Genomic DNA, 27,223 nt, shown 5'->3' with positions numbered 1-27,223 from the left:
TTAGCAGCCCATTTTTCACTCGTCCTCACATCTTCACTATTAGATAATAATAAACATGCCTGACAATTTATAGCCTTTTTTTTTTTTTTGTTATTCACCTCCTCAAGGCCGAGAAGGCCACTACAGATGAGGAGGCTACTTAATAGTGGTTATAACCCTCTCTCAACTCTATAACTCCGAAACACCAACCTTGAGGAACAAGGCCGCTGCGCGGAGAAGCAAGTTGAGCGCGGTACTACCAGGGACGTGGTGGGGATCGAACTCGAAACCTCTCGCTTATGAAGCGAGCGCTTTACCACTGCACCACTACCGCAGTCTTACATTCCTTTTAACAATAGTTTATACAGTTTTAATACTATTCCTAACACCATATGCAAAACTGGAGGCACTACATTTTCTAAATTATTATCGGAAAAATCACAGGAGCAATAATTGAATGATCAAACTTACCTAGAGTTCTTAGGTTTCCACCATGTCTATTTTCAATTAAAAATGCGTCTAGGTCTTCAGAATTCAGTCGTGGGCATCCTTAATATGAAAAAATCATCTGCATCTGCTGTTTGTTTTATATTTTTTTGTGGAGCTTGAGACAGATGCATTTTAAATATAATTTGTTTTATGAAGCTTTAAAATTTTGTAAATTAAGTTATTTTAGGCATGTTAACTTTTTTAGGCACATTTTATCAAATTCATCAAATAAAGCCAATTAAAATCAATTGGCAAAATAAAGATTATAAAACTAAATAAATCTTTTCTTAATCTAAATAATTTCATTAAAATGGAAACGACAATGTTAGCGATCTTATCTGCATTAATCGCTTAACAAAAGGAAATTACATTTATCTTCCCAATTATCTTCCCATTCAATGTATAATTTTAAAATTTTCCTCTCACTTTAATACATGCTCTCACTTTAGAATAAACACAAAAATTGACGACCTAATAATAATCACAAACACAAACAATAAAAACTATATTTATTGACAAATAGATTCACTTGATAAAAGAAGATTTGGCAACTTATCTGATATTAGTCTGATTGTCCAATAAGAAAAATTCAGCGTAGCTTTGTTTATTTATTACCAAGGTCTCCTATATACCTGGCCAGTGCACTCGCTAACTATTTTTCAAAAAGCATACGCTAAGGAGCCGATGTAAACCAGTTTTTAGAGAAAGGAAAAATGTGAATCTAAAAGTTGCGAAGATGCTGTGCGTATGGATGTAAATCTGAGTATGATCATGATCCGAAATCTATAAGCTACCACTCTTTTTACTGCTGATAGCAATCTTTGTTAGCAATGGCTTAGGAGAATTAAAGGAGAAAATTTTGCTCCTACAAAAAACAGCTACGTTTGCTCCCTACTCTTTATACAAACAGACTTAAAAGAATGCAAGCTCTGATTCTAACAGAAGTGGCGAGCGAATTTGTATGGAAAAAATTTTAGAAAGGAAGGTATTAAGACCTGAAGCTGTACCATCAGTATTTCCATCTTTGCCAAGTTTAAGTATAGTAACACCAGTGCCTTGTTCAACTGTTTTTTCTTTTTCTACATCTCGTTTAAACAGGGAAAATAATGTAATAAAAAACGATTTCGAAATTTTTCAATTTAAAGATGCTGTTAAAACATTTGAAGAGCTTACTAAAAAGGTCACAAGCAAATTCCGAAATTTCCATCTTAATATTTTTGTTGCTAGTGATATTGTAAGCTATTCTCTTTTTCAGTTAACTGAAACAGGAATAACTGTTAAATCATCTGTTGTCATATATAAAAATTTGAACTTTGATGTTTACATAAATAACATAGTTGTTCCTAAAGAATCTTTCCAATCAGTAATGGCAAACATAGCAAAAGTTCCAGTTTATCAGATTTAGAGAATTTGCTAAGTTACATCATTTAATTGAAAAGGATATTGAAATTTCACCTATATCTACATGTGTTAAACTTTTAGAAGAATATAATTGCACTGAAGAAATTTGTACAAAGCTCAACTTTATGTGACCAGCTTCTTTTATTAGAAAAATCATGCCAAAGTAGAAGATACAACAATAATCTTTTTACTTGTTTGTTGTGGCATACAAGTAGTAAAAGATGCTACGAGATGATTTTATAATCTTTACATTGCCATCGAGTGCTACTCTCGGAAGTAATCTAATTTAATATCAGTATCTACTGAAATAAATAATGAAAATAAAATTTATCTTAAAAAAAGAATACAATCTTTGATCAGTAAAGAAAAAATTGTAAATTAAATATTTGATGAAATTTATACTAATTAAGAAGTTGATAAGGCAGATGGAAGGTTTTTGGGTATTGTTGATGAAACAGAGAAGCTAGCAACAACTGTTTTAATATTTTTTATCACTTCAGTTTGCTACAGAAATTATATGGATACTGTTTGCCTTTTTCCTTTTTCTAAAATAAATGTTCCCACTTTAAATAAATGTTGGTTTCAGATCCTGGAAATGCTTAATATTATTGGATTTCATATAATAGTTACAACAAGTGACGTGCATCGTAATTTTTTCATGAGTTGTATTCAGAATATTGACTCCTTTTATTAATTATCCAATATTAAACAACATAAAGCTCTTTAATTGATCCTACTCAGAATTTTAAAAATGCTTTTAACAATTTTGAAAGTCGTAAGATATTTTCTATTCCAATACCATATATAACCAATTACAAGTTTTAATTTCACCTTCTGGTTTAAAATACATCAATGCCGATTTTAATGATATTTTACAAATTTTTCAGTATGAGAGTAGAAAACACCTTAAAAGTTGCCCATCACTTGTCCAAACAATGACTTCTTTTTTAGTAATTGTTTACAACTGATAAATTTTATTAAACTAATTTTTTTGATAAATTTTTATCATATTTCTAAATATTACATGTGGAGTTTAGTAACACTTCTTTGGAGTTTTTTTGCTTCCAGCAAACAAATCTTTAAAGAGACATCAGAAAAAGTTTTGTTTCAAAATTTTTCATGGTTGATATGATAACACATAAATGATATAAGATTCAGAAAGATTAAACATTCATGGATAAGTGTTCCAAATTTTAACAATCTAGCATAAAGATAAGTTTGGCGATTTTAGTTGGCCCAAGGTTTTCCGTAAAAGTTGCTAAAAACAGAAAGCTGATCCCAAACCATTAGCAATGATTTAATATATTTTTGTTTTATTCCGTCTAATATAAAAATTTACTGATCTTTTATGATTTTTTTTATTTGAAGATGAAAGCGTTTAGGGTTCGTCCATAAATTATGCAACGCAAAATATATTTTAAAAACAGTAGCAGGAGATATTAGGCTCTTTTACGCGTCAATTTTCATTAAACTTTTTGGATTATTTTGATTTTTATTTAAATTAAGACTCTGGGAAAACTTTTGATCTTTATTGTTTTGTTTACTGTGGAAGTTTGCGTTCGGTAATTTATGGACGATCCCTGATAGAAAATAAATTTTTTTTAAAGTTTGTAAATTTTTATACTTTTGGTGCGGAATTTTTTTTTTGATAAACTCGTGACGTAATGCCCATTTTTTCATTGCGTGTTTTACATTGCGTGATACATCAGTGTTACATAAGTAAAATTAAAACTTTTAATCATTGGTTACCAGATCACTTTTTATCATACCAGATTCGGAAAGATTGCTTGCATCCCTAGTTATTACTGCATTACAAGATATAATTTAAAAAAATGATTGAAAATATTATAGAAAACCCTTCAGAAAAAGAAGAACCGTAATGTGAATTTTTTTTTTTTTTTTGCACGAATATTTTCATTTTTATTGTTTTACTGGGATCAATTTGTTTTATTGAAGGTTACCCAAACAAAGATGCTGCTCATGTTGCTCTCAAATACGTACGTCATTGGCTAGAAGAAAATTATAATAAGGTAAAGTATGATTGCTTGACTATTTCGTAACTACTTTTTTTTAATTTAGGGTTATTTTTTATCATTTGTGAAAAAAAAAATCTATAAAAAAAACAAACTATAAGTTAATCCTAAAGGTGATATTGTCCCTAAGGGGTCGTCCATAAAGGACGTCATTCAGAATTTAAACACTTACTAGAAGTAGAAGTTTATTGTCTCTCTTCCGCGGAGATTTTCATTGAACATAAAGCGCTCTAATGCTTTAAAACCTCTGCTCACAAGAGCCAACATTCTCCTACTTCTAGCCATAAGTTAAACTTAGCGTGACGTCCTTTATGGATGACCCCTAACGTTGTTAGGAACAATATCACCCTAAAAAACAAAGTTAGCTACTATAAGTATACCTTGAAAAATTGGAATGGCATTAAGTCTGTAACCTTTTGTTTTATTTTTAGATTGATCGTATTATCTTTTGCACATACATATCTAAAGACTTTGAGATATACAAGGAACTTATGTCCAACTTATACTTTTCGTAATTCAACAATTCCAATATTTTCAGATATAGTTTACAACAACCCTGCGTTATCAAGATTAAGAAAAATCACTTAAAAATCGTTATAAAAAAATCACTTTGAGAAATAACGCTAAATGCACAAAAAACATGAGCATGAATTTAATTATTTGCAAAGGATAAATTTTCTCTTCTTTATTATTATTTTTTTACTTGTTATTTTATACAAAGTTATTATTTATTATCGTGCTGCTTGCGGTAATAATGACGATAGCTAATAAGTACCCGAATCCTCTTAATCAAAACAGTTTATTTATTTATCTTTATTTATCATTTTTTATTTACTATATTAACTTTATTTATCAGTAAAAGTTACAAAAGTATTTAATAAACTACGCCACAATAAAATACTAAACTATATAACCGATGACGGTGATCTTTGGTCACCAATGTCAATTGGTTCAAATTATAATTCTACTATTAATTTTTTATTTGTAACAAAGTTTGCATGGACAATTAATAGGCTTTTACTTGCCAGTTTTTTCATATAATTTATGTTTCTTGTTAAAGAAATGTCTATTGGGGGAAAAATTCCAAATTAATGATCCAGATAGTGAAGAGAATTTTTTCCGTACAATTCCGATTTAATTTCATTCCGAGAGGTACAAAAGTAAGCGTTGTTGTGTATTAAATTTTTTACATACCATGTCACGTAGTAAGCTTTCACTAAAAGAAGTTTTTAGTTTTAAACATTTATATTGCAAAAATTTGTAAACTTCTTTGATGCACTGAGATAATTATCATTCTCTTGCGTCGTAAAGTAATCGCGTGTAACTTGTTGATTTTTGTATATGTTGCTATAATTCAACAGATCCGCGCTTGAAGACAGTACATGAATTGAGATTTGAAGAAAGTCTTTAATAAAGTTTTCTTTCTCTCAAGATTTTTATTAGATTTTTGAAAGATGTTTTGAAATGTTGTTAAAATTTAATTTGTTGTTCACAGTTATTGCAACTAGTTTAACAGCATTTTTTTTTCCAAGTATGATTATCATCGATTAAGTTTTTTTTTCCAAGTATGATTATCATCGATTAAGTTTTTTTTTCCAAGTATGATTATCATCGATTAAGTTTTTTTTCCAAGTATGATTATCATCGATTAAGTTTTAGGCAGTTGCTTTTATACCATTTTACTATCGACTTATTATTCTCAAGTTTATAAAATAGAACACGCATATCTTTATCTGTTACATTACATGATTTTCCCGGGATCCCGGGATTTTAAACAGATATATAATATCTGCAAAGTATTAACTAAAATTAAAAAAATAGATTGTACCAGAAATAAAAATCAATGTTGAAAAAAAATAATTAAATTTGGCTTACAACTTTTTTGTTCACAGATTACAAAAATCATTTCAACATTAAAGGCTATTCTCCATTCAGCTTTTTTTTTAACTTTCCGCGCAAAAAGCGACTTCACGCATGCGCACACTGTAATATTAAAAAAAGTTGGCGGAAAATTATAATAAAAGTTGGAGGAAATAAAAGCTCAACAACGTTGAGCTTTTGAGCGGAAAGTTATTTGCTTCTATAGTATTATCCAATAAAAAACAAGAAAGCTATCACATGATACAAGAAATAATATTTTGTTTTAAACAAACTTTGAAAAATAAACAAGTATACTTGGATTAACAATTTTGCTATTTTATGATTATATTATGAAATATTAATGCTAAATTAGATATAGTAAACGGGTAAATAAAGTAATAATTATTTTAGGAATAATATAACTAGACTTTAATAATATTTTACTTTACAACTAATTTGTTTTTGAATTATAAAAAGGTATAAAATGAAAATTAATAACAATGGTGATTTGGCTAGAATTAATATGTCACCTGAACAACAAACATATATTTTATCTTTGCTTCAAAAACAAAACAATTCACAGCAACTGTTTTTGTCGCAACCAACAATTGAAACCTCACTTATATGTTCTAAAGAATTAACTAAAAAAATGTAAATTCAACTCTAAAAAGAAAAATTAACTCCAACGATATAGACGAAATTGATGATGAAGAGTTTATTGAGTGTGTTAAAAAATACTCCTGTTTATGGAATACTGCATTGTCTTCGCATAAAGATTATGATAAAAGAAAAAATGCTTGGGAAATGATTAATGAAAGTCTTGGTGGTGCTTATACAGGTTAATAATTTTCTTGCATTCAAAGGGAAACTATAGAGAAAAGTTTTAGTTTTGGGCTGATTTATGTTTATAGATCTAATTTATAATTCTAATCAATTAATAGTTACTGATTATACTTATTTTAATATATCATGGCACTCTAAGTAGTGCTTTTTTTAAGTTTTTTTGTTATATTTGATTTTTTGTTATTAAAACTCACTCTGTTCTAATTAACTTTATAGTTGAATCCCTAAAAAAGCTATGGAAAGGTTTACAAGAAAATTTTAAACGATGCAATGACAGACGAGAGAAAGCAACACGGTCAGGGGCAGCAGCATCTATACTGCCAACATGCAAATATTTCAAACAACTACAATTCTTGACAGATACAGTCTGTCCTCAAGACACAGATTCGAACTTAGATTCAATAGTTGAAGAAAACGTCAATATAGATTTCAAGTTGAACCAACTATATACACAAAAAATTTACCTGAACAAGTCGGTTGCAGTTCCACCGATTTGCAGTTCAACACAAAAACTTGTTCAAGTCGCAATAAAAAAAAACATAAAGCAGTCAATGCTATTGATACCTTACTTGTTGAAAGTTTAAAACAATTAAATAAAGATGACAATGAAACTATTAACACAGATTCTGATGATTTATATTGTAGAAGTTTGTTTAGCAGGTTAAAAGAGCTTCCAAAAAAGAAAAATCGTTTGGCAAAAATAAGAATTGAAGAGGTTTTATTTACTTTAGAGTTTGAAGAATAATAACTTTTTAAACAAAACTTTTTATATAAAAATTATATAAATTTATTTATATTTATAATAAAAAACATCAAACTTTAAATTATTTTCTTTTTTATTCCTTGTATACTGTGTCTGAATATTATTATTTACTATTTTATATTATTCTTCATCAAAAGGATTAGATGTACTGTTAACTGTTCTATCTTGCCATAAAACTAAGCCCTCCTCCGAATTAAAGTAATCTTTATAATTATTTCTTATAGATTTTGCTTTTTTGATAAAATTATGGACTCCTTGACATTGAATTGATTTAAGTCCTTGATAATTATTTGTTTCTTTTCTCCATTGACCAGGAATACTCTCGTGTGAAGTTTCTTGATCAACATAATGACTTGGGCAATATGAGAGATTATCTGTTTTTATTTGTATTTTCATTAGAAAGTTGTGCAGAGTCACAGTTGCTTTTGCAACAATCTTCACATTTTCAACTTTTAATACTATCGGTCTAAATATTCGGAATCTGCTAGCCAATACCCTAAAAGAGTTCTCAATTACTCTTCTTCCTCTTGATAAGCGATAGTTAAACACAATTTCTGTTTTATCGAGATTAGTTCTTCTTGGATAAGGTCTCAACATATGCGGCTTTAATGCAAATGCCTCGTCGGCTAAAAAAGTGTAGGGAAATGTTATGGATTTTGAATAACCACTTATACATGATGGATCAGAAAAATTTAACACATTATTGTCAATAGCGGATCCAACTTTGCTATTATTATAAATACCACCGTCACTTTGACGCCCGGAGCCACCTATATCAACCAAAGTGAGTTCATATTTTGCATTACACATTGCTAAAAGTACAATGCTAAATGTTTTTTTGTAGTTAAAATACATTGAGCCACTTCGGGCTGGCAACTGAATAATTACATGTTTACCATCTATTGCCCCAAGACAATAAGGAAAATTCCAACTTTCGTTGAACTCAGAAGATATTTCAAGCCATTCTTTTTGTGAAGATGGTGCTAACAAATATCCTTTTTTACAAATAACATTCCAAATTACTTTACATGTTTCTATGATAATTCTTCCTATAGTTGTAGGGCTCATTCTGAAACTTATTGCGATTGTTATCTGAGCATCGCCAGTAACAAGATATCTTAATGCTATACATCTTTATACTATCAGTCTTTCTTCAGCAGTTGCAACTGCCTGTCTTAGAGAAGATTTAGATATAAATATATGGAGCAACCCATGATAGTAATATTTCAAAAGTTTGTGAACTCATGCGAAAACTCTGAAAGAAGTATACACTGTCAAATAGTTTTAAATCTTTTACTAATACATTAAAAAGACCTTTTCGTGAACGTTCCATAAAAATTCTACGCATCCACATATTATGTTTCCTGCGATTTCTCAATAAAATACACTTTTTTAATATAAGCAATAAAGTTATTTTCTTTTTTAGTAGATTTCTTTTATTTAAAACCATTTTTTTTTTTTTAATAAAAAAACAAAACAACACAAAATTCAGCGCTGTAAATGGAGATTAAATTCCGCTTGAAGTTTTCCGCCCAAGAGCAAACTATAGCGCGTAAGTTTCCGCCTAAGCGCAAAAAATTCTGAATGGAGAACGGCCTTAAGTATTAATAATTTGGCTATATGTCTACCAAATAAAAGTTTTTTACGTAACAATGCCATAGTAACTGATATATAATAAAAAAACATTTGTACAAAGTTTGCGAAACGATTGTTTTTAAAAAAAGTTATGCAAGAGAAGCTGAAATTTTGATATTTCGTTTTTCATAGTATTAATATTTATTTGAGAGATGGTTTTCGTTAAACGCATTTTAGTTCTTGAAATTTTGTCATATTAATCTTATTTTGCTCGTCTAACTTTTTAAAGTTTGTTCGTTTAATAACTTCCATTTATTTTCTCTTAAATGATTTTTGTTACTATGTTTAAAATATGTAACTAATTTCATGTTAGAATGACTGGTATATTTTGAGTAATTATTTTACAAAAACTTGGTGGTTTATACTTTTTAATTGGGTAATCAAGTCATATATTTTTTAGTAAGAAAAAAATTTTTTTTAACGGTGTATTATTATTTTTAACGGTGTATTAATATTTTAAAAATGAAACTTTACTATGGTTCTTTTGAGATTTATTTATATTTCCTGGGTAACAACCTTAACAAAAATACATTTGTTAAATAGAGGCAATTTATGTTGTTGGCGGTAAAAATATAGTTAGGAAAAATTATGTAGAAAATAAGGAAATATATTATGTTTTATATGTTTTGAAAAGTGACTTCAGGAGAACCAAAGCAAAGTTTCTTCGCCAAACACTTAGGAATTTATTTTGTAAAATAGTCCAGCGAAAGAAAACACCCGCTCAGCCTTGACACTTGTCAATTTAACAGTCATTAGAAATGAATAAACCTTTTCTAAATAATCACCACGTGTACCACGATTTCCCAATAGTGTCATTTCTTTTTGTATTTTTGATAAAAACTTCTCGTATCTTACAGGTTGTATCAGTAATTGTCATTCTTTAATAACACGATTAAATTCCTCTTTAATACTTAATGGATTACCTACGAACTCTAGTACCATATCAGGTTTCTTAGTCAAACCCAGTCTATGAGACTCAACTGTTGCTCCTACTAGAACAGATATAAAAGTATCTTTAGAGCAATTAAACCAAAAAATATTTGATATTTACTTCAATATTTACTGTAACTATTTCTTTCTCAACTTCGACCGTAACGCTTGTATTGCTGAAGTCTACTTATATAAGTTCGGCGTTTATTCATATAAATCATTAAATGCTGTACGAAATTTTTTTTAAATATATATCGCTGTTCATGTAAAAATAAAACAATAAAATTACAATTAAACTTTTACGTTACACGAAGAATATATATAAAACAGACAGGGGCTCAAAGAAGATACGGATGACTGGTGTCACCACAATCTTTTCATAGAGCCCTTTTCCAATAACATTTTAAGCCCACATGGCTTTAATAAATTTAAAATAAAACATTTTTTCTAAAAAATACTACGTTAAGAACAAAAACTCATATATGTATACATACTCATATATACATATACACGAAAACATACCCACTTATACAAACATGCTTACAAATATGTCAAAAATTAGGGAGATGCAATTTCAATTGTCGTTTAAAAGAGAAAGTGCTTTTCAAATTTTTTATATTGTTATTTTTTAATTGATTCCATAATGACGGGCCTTGGCTAATAATTGAGAATTTTGATACTTGCGATTTTACTCTGCTCAAGTGATAGTTATGGTTGGTATTAGACCGAAGGTTGTATTTTTGTCAAAACGCCAATGTAAAAATACCAGAAAATATTTTTGGCAGCAAGTTATTCTTATATTTAGACATAAATATTTATATTTGAAGCGAATTAAGTTTTGATATATTTAACGCATTCATGTATTTCATTACAGGCGAAAGGTTTTCTAATCTCTTTAAATAGTTAACCGCTTTATATGCGTGGTTTTGTAGGCTATGTAATTTTATTAATTTAGTTTTGTGTGTGTTTGCCCAAATAATAATTTTTGCTTTTGTTATTTTCAGTATCTTTTAATTTATAAAGCGTAAAATTAATAGCAATGTTGGCTGTAAACAGATTAGAATCCCGACGAAAAATTTTAAAGGTTACTTTTATTTACTAAGAGTTGTAATGGGCTCGAATAAATTTGTTACTTCATCATGATTGTATAAATAGTTTTATCACGTTGTGTGCCTTTTTAATGACCAACCCATAAAAATTTAAGTTAGTTTATTTTAAGGTATTGTATTTTGAATGTTGGATTTCAGTAAATCTTTTTCCATTTCCTTATCCATGGATGAATCACTGCCAGAAAATTTATTTTTCAATTTCTGGCTGATTTGTAATGAGTTCATAAATTAGGCTGGCGTAGATGTACTTATAATTCATTATTTCCAGTTTAGGATGTTGAATATTGGATCTTCTTGACTCAATGCATGGGTTTTGCTTGTGTCTCTATTTTTATGACTAGGCAACTCATTCTATGATCTCCTATGAAGATACAGCTCTAAAATTCAGTTTGATGGTTCTAAGGCCTGCTGGTAGTCAGGTTTCCCGAACTCTGCCGTAGCTCTCAAAGTGGCTGATTCCATCAACAGCTGAAAAATATCAGAGTACTAACAGTGCCGTGTTGCCCATGGATGGTGTCCCTGTTTGTACTTTTGGTGTGGGTTGTCGAGGCCACATTTGGAGCCCTTTGTTACGGCTTAAAGCTCATTAATAGTAATGAGCCAAACCTTTTCCCTTTATCCTTCAGCCAGTTACTGTCTTATTGATGACTTTAATATTCATCACACTGAATGGCTTGGTTCTAGTGTCAGTGACTCTGCAGATGTTAAGGCCCACAATGTTTGCCTTACTCAATCTCTAACAAAAATAGTCAAATTTCCAACTCGTTTTCCAGACAACTGAATCATTTACCTTCTCTACTCAACTTATGTCTTGTTTCTACTCAACCATGTCTTGTTTCTCCACGTTCACCCCTAGGTGCTTTTGGTCATGGCTTGATCTCTCTAACACTACTATCTTTTTCTCTTTCATCATTAAAATCCCCCTATCATTGTACCTCTTATAAATTCCTTAAAGATGACGGGGACTCTTTCCGTAATTTTCTTCGTGATGGCCCTTGGGTAGATATTTTTCGTCCTTCTGACAAATGTGCTTCTTACTTGGATTCTGGCTGGCATGGAATCCTTTATTCCCTATCAACAACTCTAAGTAAACCCTCACTTTTCTCCATGGTTTTCTCATTATGCTGCAGCAATTTTTGATCGTAGCCATTCCAGCAAATCAATTCTTCAGAAAACAGACGTCTGTTTACTACTGCTAGAAACCATTGTAAAAAGGTATTGCTTTACACCAAAGCCCGCTATTCTTAGGTAACAAAGTCTCGTATTTCATCTCAAAAACTAGGCTCTCGTGACTGGAGAACCTTTAACAGTATGTATAACATCTGTTATTCCACCTCTTTTGTATGGTTCAGATTTTGTCACCTTACCTTAAGACAAAGCTGAATTGCTTGCTAAGAAATTCTCACTAAATCAATTCTTGATTCCACAAGTTGTGTTCTACCTGATATAGCCAACAAACAGGTTAATCCATTGCCTGATACTTTCATATTACTCCAGCTTCTGTATCTAAAGTGATTTCCTCCTTAAACTCTTCTACAACTTGTGGTCCGGACAAGATTCCGGTTTTAGTCTTGTAGAAGTGTTCTCCATAGCTGTCGTCTATACTTTTAAAACTATTTAACAAGTGCTTATCAGAGCCTTGTTTTCCTTCCTGCTAGAAAGCGGCATCTGTTATCCCTATTTTCAAAAATCTGGCTTGCGTAACTACCGTCCCATTAGTCTTCTTCTTATAATAAGTAAGGTTTCTGAGTCTTTAATTAACAAATACTTAATCTCTCATCTTGAATCTAATAACTTACTTTCTGATTATGGATATGGATTTCGATCTTTTCGTTCAACTGCTGATTTGTTAGGAGTAACAACTGATAAGTATAATCATGCATTAGATAGATGTGGAGAGGTTAAGGTTATCGCTCTCAACATTTCTAAAGCTTTTGATAAAGTTTGGAATGCTGGTCTTTTCCATAAGCTCTCTTCTTACGGTGCATCAGGTAACATCTTTAAAATAGTTGAACTATTCCATACTAATCGTAATATAAAAGTTGTCCTCAATGGACAGCACTCTTCTTCTGATCCGGTAACTTCAGAGGTTCCTCAAGGTTTTATCCTTGACCCAATAATTTATTAAACTTACATTATTGATCTCCCAGAAATTCTCATACATAAGGTGGCAATCGCTGATGATACTACCATTTGTTCTTGTCTTGATAAGAAGACAACACTCTCTGATTGCTTAGAGAGGGTTACTTGAGCTTAAAAAGGATCTAACTTCTGCTATAGTATGGGGCTGTCAGTGGTTGGTGAATTTTAAATCAATTTTTTTAAGCTAATCATTATTGCAATAATTTAGGTCTTTCTATATTTATGAACTGTAATGTACTTAATGAGTCATCTACCCTTTATCTTCTAGGATTAACTCTTACTTCCGATCTTTCTTGGAAACCATTTATCAAATCAATTGTAAAATTAGCATCTGCTAAGGTTGTATCTCTTTATTGCGCTCTCCCCATTCTTAATCAGATCTACTCTTTTTTACTATAAACCTCAAACCCATTCTTGTATGGAATACTGTTGCCATATCTTGGGCGGATCTTCCAATAATGCCCTTTCTCTTTTAGACAAGGTGCAAAAACGAATTATAAACATACTTGGACCTGTTCATGCAGCCAACCTCCAACCATTATCATATCGTCGTAACGTTGCTTCTCTTTCTCTTTTCTATAAACACTATAATGGGCACTGTTCTAAAGAGTTAACGTCTCTTGTGCCATCTACTAAAATTCATTCTCGTTTTACTCGTCATTCAGTTACGTCTCATTCTTTTACTGTAACTTTACCTAAGTGCTCCAAAAATTCTTATTTGTCTAGTTTTTTTCCTCGAACATTAGTTCTTTGAAATTCACTATCTTCATCTTGTTTTCCTCATTCATATAATTTATATTTTCTCTTCCAGTAATTTGCAACTCTAATAGTGGTTGCTTGCAGCTCTGTTGGAATGAAGATGTTAAAAAAAAAATCATCTCTTTTTATGAATAGCACTAATTAGGGCAGGCTGTAGTTCGCGGGCAAACCATAATTGTTGATTATCAATCAGCAATATTTCGACATTTTTTCATAACACAAACTCCGCTGGTCATTATAGCCATAGTTACAAATTTATGTGTAAATTAATTAGTCTTTAGTGTTTTTTGTTATATTTGATGCAGATTATTTGCGGTGCTTGAACAAGAACGAGCAAAGAAAACCCACAGAGGAATATAAAATATTTCTATTAAAAAGACTTTTAATAAAAATTTCTGCGTAAATATTATGGTCGTTAGTTTTAGTTTATTTTCCTTATAGTTTAATGCACTTTTCTGTTGGTATTGAACCTGATAATTCAATGCACTTTTCTGCATTGAACCTTCTATTCGCACTGAACCTAAATTCCAGAAATTTTGGCCATGAACGTTAATACTTATATTATCTACCGCATGATTACAAATTGTGTAGACAGATTTCTGAACCCCACAGTAGTTAAAACGGCACCTAAATCTGTCAGACGCCGTTGGGCAGGCAGGCGTAGTATAAAGTGTTATATATTTCTTTTCCAAATTCAGAAATGCTAAATGCTAGTGTATTTTTGTGAGTAAAACTACTTCGCAATTTTTGATTAGATAGAACTTATTGTTAATATTTATGTTAAAAAGTAGAAAAAACAAAAAAACATTTATGCTTATATTTATTTTCCATGAAGCATGTTGATTAGTCACCAACGATTTTCGACTTTTTTTTAGCTTCAAGAGTGAGTATCTTTATTAGACTATAAAACTATAATGTGCAAAATTTGAAAGTTGCAAATCTTACTATTCTTTCTTATTTTAATTTAATTTACTTATAACTCATTATGAAACATAAACTAGAGTGAGTTATAATTGATAAATTTTTAAAACGAGTGTTGGTGTAAAACATTTTCCTGCGCATTTTCATATATAATGGCACGTAAATCATTTATTTTTTAATTAAATTATTTTTATGACATGTCTGGGTCCTGTAAAAATGGGTAATTTTATATGAAAGCCATATAATTAAATGAACTTATGTACATAAAACATTTATTTAAAAAAAGTCGTTTTAATTGTTGCAACTTATTTGGCTTAGATAGACAGTTAACAAAAAAGAAGTTTCAGTTTTTTTTGTTTCTAAGTTAGAAAAAAAGACATTTATCTTTTTAGCTTGAACGCAGCCGGTGTAGGAGGTACGAAGTACTTAACCGGTACGGATCACTGTACAGTAATTCCTACCTAACGGTACCGATTACTTGACAAGTGACTCCTACCTAGGTGCCGGACACTGTACTTGGGTACCGAACACTTAACATTTTACTTTGCCGTGTAAATGTTTTATAAATATGTAAAAAACGTGGAAAATGATACTAGCATTAGCAAAAAAAAATTAAAATCAAATGTCTTAAATTTAGTATTTATCAAATTTTTTATTTCATGTAGTAATGTTTTTATATCAAATTACGATTATAATGTAGTATATTTTATAGCCGTTTTGAAATGATTTAATAGATATTTATATGACTTTAATAAAGTGTGTGTGTATGTGTATGAAGTGTGTGTGTATTAAGTGTGTGTGTATGTGCATATATTTATATATGTTGTGTTTGTATGTATATATATATATTTATATATATTTATACGTGTGTGTCTTTGTGTGTATGTGTTTGAGAGCCAATGAATTTATAAATGTAGGTTTATATAGTATTAGTTACTCTCCTGAGCGACCACTTCTATGTTCTTATTGTTATTGTTTTATTTTCATCTTTATAATTAACATTGTTATTCTTCTTATTGTTACTGTTGTTAGTTATTACTGTTAGTACTTATATACTTATTTTAAATGTTTGGCTACTATTATTATCTTTATAATTAACATTTTTATTTTTATTATTTTTACTTTTGTTAGCCATTGCTGTTAATTATTATTACAGTATTATTATTATTAATTATTTTTTTCTTTTTCTATTATATTGTTTCAAATTTATAGTGAATATTTGTAGGTCGTCGCGTTTTTGTCAGTTACATAACTGTTTGTGACTGATCCTAACTTTATATTTTTTATAAAGTGAAATAAAATGATTGATTGATTGTAAGTATTTTATGAATATGCTATGAACACCTCTTTTATGTATTTTAGTATAAAATGGCAGAACAAAATTCAACAGAGATTGGTGACTCAAGATCATTTGAAAAAATAATTAAAGAACCAAACTTTTATGATATTGAGAATTATTTATCATCAGAAATTTTTCCTGAACATTTACAAGGAAGAGAAAACATAGGTATTAAAACAAACTTTAAAAAACAAAGTGACAGATTTGTAATTGTTAATGGTATGCTACATTACAAATATAAAAAAATCTTATAAGTTACTTCTGGTCCAGAAACCTTATGTGTTGTCAAAGATCAAATGTTGCGTGATCAGTACAAAAAAGCAGCACATGATGGATTAGGCACATCAACTGAATCGAAGGCTTTAGGTGGACATGTTGGGAGAGATAAAACAATATGGAAATTGATTGATTCCGGCTATTGGTGGCCTAATATGAATAAAGATATTCGAAACTATGTTGCCACTTGTGTATCTTGTCAAAAATCAAATTCAAAAATGAAAAAAGTTTCTCCAGAGTTGCATTCAATACCAGTTCCAACTAAAGTATAGCATCAAGTTGGTGTTGATCTCTGTAGTCTTCCTAAAAATCCAGAAGGTTATGTTGGCATTTGTGTAGTCGTTGATTACTTTTCAAAATGGGTTGAAGCAAAGCCTATTTATAATAAAAGTGCTGAAGAGGTATCCAGATTTCTTTATGAACTTATATGTCGTCATGGTTGTACATCAATTCAAATTAATGATCAAGGTCGAGAATTTTGTAATAAAGTTTCTGAAAATTTGTTAAATACATAATTCGATTGGTGAAATCTTTTTAACATTATTATGTCGACTAGGCGATTTTATATCAAGTTATTTGAAGTGTTAAAATCTTGCTTTAAACTTATTTGTCCCACTTCTACTCCCACTTATCCCACTTCACCCTAAAAGCACGGTTTCACTAAAACTAAAAATGTATATACTTAGTTATAATTTCCTGGATTAAAAGGGGATTGAATCGATGCCCGAAAATAAGGTTTTATGTTAAAAACTGGTTTCGCTCAGTTCAAACTTCAAATAAAAAAGATATTGCAATTGCCCAAAACAAAAAACTCCTTTTGCAAATTAGAAATATTTTTTAGCCTAAATCGTGTTATAAAATAAACTTTATCTAAACTTCAGTTTATGAGAAATAAATAATTTTATACAAAAAATATTGATATTTTCTTCAAACACGTTTTCTTTGCCGTTAGTACATGTTACCTAAGTTAAGTGTTTGGTGCCTGGCCGGTAGGAATTACTGTACAGTGATTTGCACCTAGGCAGCGAGTACTGTACAGTGTTTGTTACCTTTCGGTACGGCTAACTGTACAGTTTACGCTACCGTTAAGTCAATCCTGCCTACTACACCGGCACAACTCAGAAAAAAGTTACGCTTGGTTTCTAAAACCTTCTAAAACAAAAAGTATATTACATACCAAGAATGTTTTTTATTTCGCGAAATTAACTATTACTATTTACCAAAAACACCAATTAATAATTGTACCGTTACGGAAACGTAGTATTATATTATAATAAATTTCCGTTAGGAATGAAAAACCGCTTATAAAAGCATGCGACATTTAAATTTGACTTGAAAACTTTAAAAAATACTTGATAAACTGAATAGGTTTTAATTCACCGATAGTGAAACTTGCTGTGTTATTGTTATTAACTATAAAATAATTACAAAAAAAGTTCTTCAAAAATAACCCAGCTGGATTATTTAGAAAAAAAAAAATTTTCTCCCCGACCTTCGGCTCTTTCGATGGAAAATGTCTTCTTATATCATTTTATAATGCTACTAACAGTAGATATAAAAAGTCCAGTAGCTTTTAAGACTTGCTTGTAGTTTTCACATTCCGCAGCACTATTAAGATCAACTTTAATCGTTAAATCTACCACGCCTAAAATAACAAAATTTACGTTTCGTTCACTTTTCAAACAAGACTCACAATGTTTACGTGCAATTACATTTTGTTGCAACATGAACTCTGTTAAAAGTAGTGGTTTCATAAAGTAGTGGTTTCATAAAGTAACGCTTTTAATGTATTTTGTTGCAACATGAACTCTGTTAAAAGTAGTGGTTTCATAAAGTAGTGGTTTCATAAAGTAGTGGTTTCATAAAGTAGTGGTTTCATAAAGTAGTGGTTTCATAAAGCAGTGGTTTCATAAAGCAGTGGTTTCATAAAGCAGTGGTTTCATAAAGTAGTGGTTTCATAAAGTAACGCTTTTAATGTTCTTTTTAATGTTCTTGAGCAAAATTAAAAATGTCTTACCAAAAGTAAGAAAAGTATTTACTTATATGCATTCATTTTGAAAAATATTTATTCTATAAGTATTTAAATGTTTGTCATTTAGTTAGTATAAAAGCAGTTTAATAAAATTAATTAATTAGTTGTAACCAAATAACGTATAATTACACATTCTAATATCTAGTGCAATATCTGTTCGCTTTCTTTATGCTATCTTTCTAACTCAACTTCTTCTGACTTTCACTCTATTATTCTTCGTTCTTTTTAAACTTACGTACACTTGGTCCATTAAAGCGGGACATCTTTAATAAGCTGAACTCGTTTTCGCGGGCCTTAGTATGTGGCTTCTATATAGCAAATAGCCAAAGGGGGATAAAACAAAATACTAAAATAAAGGTAAGTTTTACATAGGCAACATTTAAAGGATGAATACTTAGCTAGCCTTGAGGCTCTCCTTTTGGGTACATAAAGTCTCTCTAAGAGATAGTTGTAACTCTATTGACTCTTAAATGTAATGCGTACATTTTCATAAATACTGTACTGCTTTTGTTTATGTTTCAAAGGTTTAATATACTCTTACTTATGCTGAACGTCAAAAGAAATATCGTGAAAGACAGTTTGAAAAATTTTGTGAAATTGGAGGTTGAAAAAAAAAAGAAACATCGAAAGAAAGAGTAGACAAAAAATAGCAGAATTAAAATCTGCAGTTTTTTTTTAATATGTTTATTTCACCTTCTACAATAAATAAAGTTTTCATATATATACAACGAAATAAGTAATGGGTGCCCCATTTTTTATAAAATCGTGATTTATAAATATCATATTATATTGGCGTAAATATACAAAGTAGTAAATAGTAATTTCTAAAATGCAGTTGCAAAAAAACGATTATATACTTATAATAAAATTAAAAAAAAAGATGGAAAAAAAGAGATATATACATATATTTATACTGAGAGAGTAATATCATTAATAAACTTTGTTATGGTGGATTGTGATAATAACATTCTTTTAAAAGAATTTTTTTTAAAGTTATTTTGATTTTTTATTAGAGCTTTACTTTATTTAAAAAAAAAGATTTAAAATCTAACATAGTGAGATCCATAAATAAGAACAACCGTTTAGATTCTTTTTTAAATCGATCAAGAATGGTTTTCTTTTTATTTGTAATATCCGAAAATAAATTCCATAAACATGACCCACAATGCTTAATTGAGTATGAACTCAATTTTAAACTATATCTTGAGACAGCAAAGTTGTTGACTGAGAATCTTGTGCTATATTTATGGCAGATTTCACTAAAATAGGATTCAAATATTTTTGGCGACATTCCTAGCTTAGTTCTATGCATAAAGACTCAAATTTCATGTAAATTTATTTTATAAAAATTTAAAGCTTTAAGTAAACACAATAAAGGCTCTCAAAGTTCTGCTCTATTTGTTCCAAATATAGTTCGACATGGATTTTTTTGTTTACTATAAAACTTTTTTAATTTTGTATGATTGGTACTCGCCCAGGGAATACTACAGTATGTTAGGTAACTTTGGAAAAAATGCAAAGTACAAACCTTTTAGTTTATATGAAAATTCCATCTTAAATTTTCGTCTAATTCAACGCCTAAAAAGTTTAAAGATAATTCTCTTTTAATTATAGCCTTGTTTATAATAAGGTCTGGTAATTTTAACAGCACATTATTAGTTTTATTCAATTTTTGGAACAAAATGAACTTAGTTTTATCAGCATTTAAAGAAAGTTTGTTACAAACCTCTCATTAACTTCATCTAATTGTTTAAGTTGTTACATCCCCCCCTTACAAACTGCAAATACTGAAAAGAAATAGTAAAAAAAAATAAAGAAAAGCTGTTACGAGAGCCGAGTCGACTCTACCAAAACCGCCGAGAAAGAAGTCTAAAGTTGTACAAAAACTTTTAACAAAAATTAAGAAAATCCCCAGCTGAGAAAAAAATGCAACGTGAGAAAAAATTGCTGTAACTGTACAATTGTTCTTGATTTTTACCAGCATAATGATATATTCCGCCAAGCACCATGTGAAAGAGACACCATCATGGTTAGATTAAAGGGCAATGAAGACACTGTGAAAAAGCGTTGTTTGTCTATGATGGTTAATGACGATTATGCTATTTTTTAAGGTGATTATCCTAAAGAATCAATTAGAAAATCAAAGTTTGCAAGTTTACGCTACTTGTGCTTTTGTCTACTTCAGTGCCAAGAAATGTTTGTTGTTGTCAACAACATCAAAATATAATCCTTATCCTTAAAGCCCTTCACAAATTTGATTCAAGTTTTTCATTGTATTCACATGAATTTTCTCTATTCACGTGAATTTCCTCTAAATGTCTATGTGATATTGAAAATGACATTTTTTATAATTAAGTGTGTACAACATGCGAAGATGCTGCAAAGTTTCATAAATCTTTATGTTTTCAATGAAATTGAAAAGAATAAATGCATTACATGGTACAAATAGGAGAAAGTTGTGAAAGGTAATGGAAAAGAATATATCAAAAAATTTAAAAAAAAGGGAAGAGTTAATCTTTACAGCACCATTTCGAAATCTTTACCTACATTTCTTTGACATTTTATTAAACAGAAACAATTAAAACATATATCGTAATCCAACTTTAAAATAATCCAGACACTGCCATTCTTCAAGTGGATTTTGCTGAAAATTCTTAAACTTTGTGGCAAGATGAAGTACAGTCAGCAAATTAATACAAGAAGTAAGTTACTGTCTTAACTGCTCAATTTTGTTACAACAACTCATGCTCATCAGCTGTCATAGTTTCAGGTGATTTAAGTCATTCAATAAAATCTCATGTATTTTTTTATAACTTATTATCTAACCATGTTGCATTGTTGAATGTGTTAAAATGTTTGGACAAACGGGCCGAGTAATCAATTTAAAAATCGTTTTATTGTATCAGTAATACTCTGGTTAGAAGAACAGCATGATTTAAAATTGTCATGGAGTTTTTTTTGCTGCTTCTCATGGGAAAAGATCAGTAGATGCAATTGGTGGGACTGTTAAAAGAGTAGCAACGTAAAAAATAATCCAGAGAAAGTTAACAATAACTAACGCCATAATTTTTCATGAAGCTGTTAAAAATGAGACTAATTTCAACCACAACCATTCAACAATCAACAGCCTTGTGGGAATCCCTCGATATGACAGCGACTGCAACCAACGACAATGTTGCTGATGTTGATGTGCCAAGTACGAGTGCGCTTGATGAAGATGTGAAGACTTACTTGGAAGATATGACAATTGGGCGCAACGATTGTCCACTGACATGGTGGAGGAAAAATAAAAGTTGATTTTCTTGTCTTGCTAAGCTTGCTCAATTACTTCTAGCAATCCCAGCGACCAGTATCAATTCAGAGCATCTGAACTCAGCATCTGGAACATCGTTTCCATTAAACGCTGCAGTCTTCTATCAGAGCATGTAGAAGAACTAACCTTTCTTCATAAAAATTTGTAGACATGTAAAATTTTTAGCAATGGGATAAGTATGGTTTGTTGATGATGACATTTTTAAATGAATTGAATGTACACTTTCATTAGTTTGTTTAATAATCTCAAACTCGATCAAATTTTTGTAATCTCCATCGAACTCGATCGAAGAAAAAATACCTAATCTCGCACAACTCTAATGGAGTTGGTAACATTTATTTATAATTTAATTGAGTTTTAAAAATATTTATTATTAATATCATTATCTATTTGTTTTTGGTGTTAAAAATATGAAAAAACAGCGCTTATTAAAAAAGATGTTTTATGTTTTCTTCAAAAAATAATGAGTTTAACAATATTCTTGATATAAAAAAATAATCTGATGCACAGTAGGCCAAGATCGACATTAGATGGACAAAAAATAAAAACTCCATTATTTTTAAAGCTTTCAGAAATTTTTATGAGAGACTCTAGTCATCATAAAAATCCTTTTTCAAAATTTTTTTTTTTTCAGATACAGCAACCTAAACACCCTAATAGAAAAGGGTGTATAGGGTGTTAGGGATATTAAACATGACTTTTGGTTGTTTTTAGAAACAGTTTTTCCCAGATTTCAAAGTAATAATTAATTAAAATGTTTGTTACGAGTTAGACCCTTTTTTATAAACAAAGAAACATATATTTATTTTATCAGAAATCAGTGTTAAAACATACGAAACTTAAAAGTAAAAAAAAGATTTTTTTTTTGTTTCCATTTCCGCCATCTTTGCTTTACGAAAAATTTAGTTGTAAAACCAGCATTAAAGTGTGCAACTCGCGCAAGAAAATGTTTCTATTATAAAACAGTGTGCAACTGTTGTACGGCATTCATACAACTATTGAATACAAAACGCTAAAGTAAACACACATTTACAGTCATGTCTAAAGCATAAGTCTAGGTATACTTCAGACACTAGAAACAAATTTAAAAATACTTCTAACAACCTAAAATTAATATAAATTAATATATAAGTAATATTAAATAAATATAAAATAAAACAACCTAAAAATAGAACCACGAGGTCTAAGGTCGATGTCCTCAAAACCAAGAGGTCCGAGGTAGACGCTGGCTTTAGCCAAATAAACGACATTGGTAAGAAATGAGGCGTGAACTTCCCAGTTAAATATTCTTTTGCAGTCTTCTGTGATAAGACCGTAGTGACTTTTAGGAGCACCTTAATAACCACAAAAAACAAAGTGACATGCGTAATAGCTGTTTACACACAGGTACTCAATATGTATAGAGAAATATTTTTCAATTTTTATTCTTCATTTAAACCTTAGAAGACAATTAGAAAACATTTGGCAAAGCAAAAAAAGCTAAGTTACAACTTAAGTGTATTACTCTCGAGTCGTTAATACAAGGGGCGGTGGGGTGGCCCAGCTAACACACCAGCGTTGGGCCAACGTTGGCCCGATGCTTCTTGTAACGTTGGCCCAACGTTGGCATCCAGCGTTGGGCCGATTCCTTGATGGCCGCCGGGCATACATTGGCCCGATTACATTGGCCCAATGCAGTTTAGCCAGCATTTATCCGACGATATATTTTATTAGGTTCAGTGAATTATAAACGCTACTTGTAACTAGCACGCAGTTAGTTAGGTCATTGTTAACATAAAATTTCTTAAATTTGTTTATTTTTAATGTATTAAAAAGATTGCAATTGCAATCGACGTATGATTAAAGCTATTTAAATTGTTTTAATCAAATGCAAGCTGAAATGTGTTTGTTATTTCATTCAAGCTAAATTTATTTTCAAGGTAAAAAACAAAACATATTCAATAAAATGAAATGTATATCAGATAATATTAAAACTGTTATACAATAATCTAGACATTATCTTCGCCATTTGCATCACTGCCTTTGTCCCAAAGTTCCGAGTGGCATGCATAATCAATCCTCGCACCATCTGACTTTTTTCGGTCCTACAATTTACGAACCCACGACTTCATTTGATCGTTTACTTCCGCTTTTGAAACATCTTTTGCACCTTGTCGTAAAAAAAATACATTTAAATATTATTAAATAACTTTGTGTTAAAACATTTCAAAAACTTTAGTAGCCCTAAAAAATAGATTAACTACAGTTTAAAAGAAATTTGTTGGGCAATCATTAAAAAGACAACAAATGAAACCAATTACATTCTATTTACATTTAAACCAAATTTTATCTATTTTTCGTAAAGCCAACTTGGGTTTCCTAAAAGTTAAAACCTTAAATAGGGTTACATTCAGTTATAACTTAAGTATAAGTTAAAACTTACATGTGTATAAGTAAATTGTTTTATGTTATAACTGAATGACCCTATACAACATAACTACTATCATGTTTAATATTTATTGATCACTAACCATAAACAATAGATTCATGTTTTTCATCCCTTGCTTTGTCCTCCTCGATCTTCACTGTTTACTTTGTTGATCCACTTCTGTAGCCATCAATTAACAGAAAATGTTGCTCACTGTTTCTTCAACAACTCGTCCATCAATCAAAACAAGATAAATAATCTGAAAAGTTTAAAAATAAACCCATAAGATCAGATAAAATATTTTATTAAAAGTACACTGAAACTCTTTCAAGTAGAACCTGCTAAAGATGTTATAAAAATGGTATGCAATGGCAAAAATATATTGTCAGTTAATACCACAGCAACATCTGAGGAGCGCAGCGGTGGATTAATACTTTTATAGCCCTGGATCTAGTATTTTTGGAGGCTTTTTTTATACTCAACAGTGTAATAATGACTACTAAAAAATATGTAATATTTAAAATTTAAAAGCAAAAAATACATTATTTACGTCGAGACATATTAATGTTGATAAACCAGGTGACATTCTTCGCATAGGCAAATTGCTATTCTGTTGTTCACTCACATTTCTAACTAAAAGTAAATATAACAAACGTTAAAAACTTTGAATGAGTCTTGTTTTGCAGTGACGATATATATATATATATATATATATATATATATATATATATATATATATATATATACATATATACATATATACATATATATATATATATACATATATACATATATATATATATATATATATATATATATATATATATATATATATATATATATATATATATATATATATATATATATATACATATATATATACGCAAGTCTATATATGTAAATATTAAAGATAGTATATTTATATTATCATGTATAATTATGTATATTTTATTTCAATACATAAACTAGAGCTATATAGTATATATTACTTTTACCCGCAGTATCAGGAATTAGCTAAATGATAATAGTTATAATATTATTTGCTATATATATATAATATTATTTGGCAAATAATATTATATAAAAAATATAAATAGCAAATAATAAATATAAATATTAGCATTTAGCAAATTCCTGATACTGCGGGTAACAGTAATATATACTATATAAATATATATATATATATTTATATATATATATATATATATATATATATATATATATATATATATATATATAAATATATATACATATATATATATATATATATATATATATATATATATATATATATATATATATATCTGTATCTATATATATATATATATATATATATATATATATATATATACATATATATTATAGTATATATTATACCTACATAATAATATATACTATATAATATACATATATACCTATGTGTGTATATATATATATATATATATATATATATATATATATATATATATATATATATATATATATATATATATATATATATATATTTATTACAACAATTATAAATGTATTCTATAAAATATATATATATATATTACATATATACCTATATAGATGTATATATATATATATATATATATATATATATATATATATATATATATATATATATATATAAATATAATATACTAAAACTTAATCTAAATAGATCATAATATTATCTAAAATTAACAATAAATTTTTTGATAAAAACAACAGAAATCTTGGTTTAAGATTTATGACGAAACTAATAATATTATAGATATTGTATTGAATCCTTTGTAAGTGTAGCTGCACAATTCCTTGCACGCAACGCTCTAATATCTTTGCGGAACACTCAAAAATTACTTTGCTTTTTCTATTAATTTACAACGATGCCATTATAAAAAGCAAACTATTTTAAAATGGAGATAGTAATGCTATATATAAATGCTTTGAGTGAATAGCTCGATAAGCCGCAAGCGTAGGTTTTTCAAAGTAAGTTGGCCCAACGTAGAGCCAATGTGATGAAAATCTACGTCGAGTTACATTGCGTTGGCACTACGTTGGGCCAACGTTAGTCATCCAATCCAACGTTAACCCAACGTTGGGCCAATTAAGCATGTGTTAGCTGGGGGGGAATGATTATCAATTTTCGAAAAATGTTACCACCCACCCTATGCTTATTAAGACCCCCTTCCCCGTTTATCAATTTTTACTTGTTATAAACAACAAATTTATATCTCAAAACTAAAAAAAAATTCCGCGAAAATCGGCCATAAAATTTTGAATACAAATTATTTCAGTCATCGATAAAAACAAAAAAAATCGTTGACCTATTAAAACTCGACTTGTCAAAAATAAAGCTTTTGATATATTTCTTACCAAAGCACAGTGGGACAGAGTGTGCCAAAATACCAAAAAATCAATATCAGCATTGCACGGTGAAAATTTGTCATAATGGTGAAGACATTTCATTAGAGGAAATATCTAGTTAAAAAAACATTAAATATTAATTTAAGCGTAATTTTATGCGGTTATTTGCACGTTAATTTGACGTGTTCCGAAACGCTATTTTACATTTTTTATTTATCAACTTTCTTACGCTACTATTGCTTTAAATTAACTTTATCGACTTTCGTTTTAAACTATATTATTTTAATTAAGAATGTTTTTTTTGCTCAGGCTGTCAGCTGATGAGAAATACTGAACATGTAAAAAAAATGTTTTGTACACAAAGAATACGGACAAAATCTTTCATTACTGTTATAATATATAAGTTTTGTAAATATAAATCTAAAAAAGTTTTTTTATGATAAATACATGGATCGAAAAGTAACTTTTTAAATGTTTACACTGATAAAAGTTGTCTTGCCCATTAAGAATATTTCGTATTTTTCACCAAAATAATTAATTTTTTTATTATTTTTTTTTATATTATATAATTAAATGTTATTACTTTATTTATGCATTTTATATATAAATATAGCTATTCTAATAAATAAAACTACGAAAA

General features: G+C 29.2%; 1 protein-coding gene and 1 long non-coding RNA gene across 4 annotated transcripts in view; one reads left to right on the top strand and one right to left on the bottom strand.

The window, feature by feature from the left end:
• The window catches only part of LOC105848888 (macro domain-containing protein CT2219), a 46,060-nt gene extending 41,461 nt beyond the window's left edge, over positions 1–4,599 (top strand). For all 3 annotated transcript variants that reach the window (XM_065806146.1, XM_065806145.1, XM_065806148.1), the window contains 2 exons: positions 3,826–3,899; positions 4,334–4,599. In XM_065806146.1, coding sequence (XP_065662218.1) covers positions 3,826–3,899; positions 4,334–4,417 — 158 coding nt within the window. In that variant the 3' untranslated portion in view covers positions 4,418–4,599. The remainder of the gene's footprint in view (positions 1–3,825; positions 3,900–4,333) is intronic.
• Positions 4,600–23,763: 19,164 nt separating this feature from the next.
• LOC136085140 (uncharacterized) lies at positions 23,764–24,878 on the bottom strand. Its single transcript, XR_010641110.1, has 3 exons — positions 24,782–24,878; positions 24,335–24,490; positions 23,764–23,973 (listed from the first exon to the last, which is right to left on the bottom strand). It is a non-coding gene; the product is annotated as an uncharacterized LOC136085140 (long non-coding RNA).
• Between the last annotated feature and the right edge of the window lie 2,345 nt (positions 24,879–27,223).

This window comes from Hydra vulgaris, chromosome 09 (genome assembly GCF_038396675.1).
Source record: "Hydra vulgaris chromosome 09, alternate assembly HydraT2T_AEP".
Taxonomy (NCBI): Eukaryota; Metazoa; Cnidaria; class Hydrozoa; order Anthoathecata; family Hydridae; genus Hydra; species Hydra vulgaris.
This window is presented reverse-complemented; position numbering and strand designations above follow the sequence as displayed.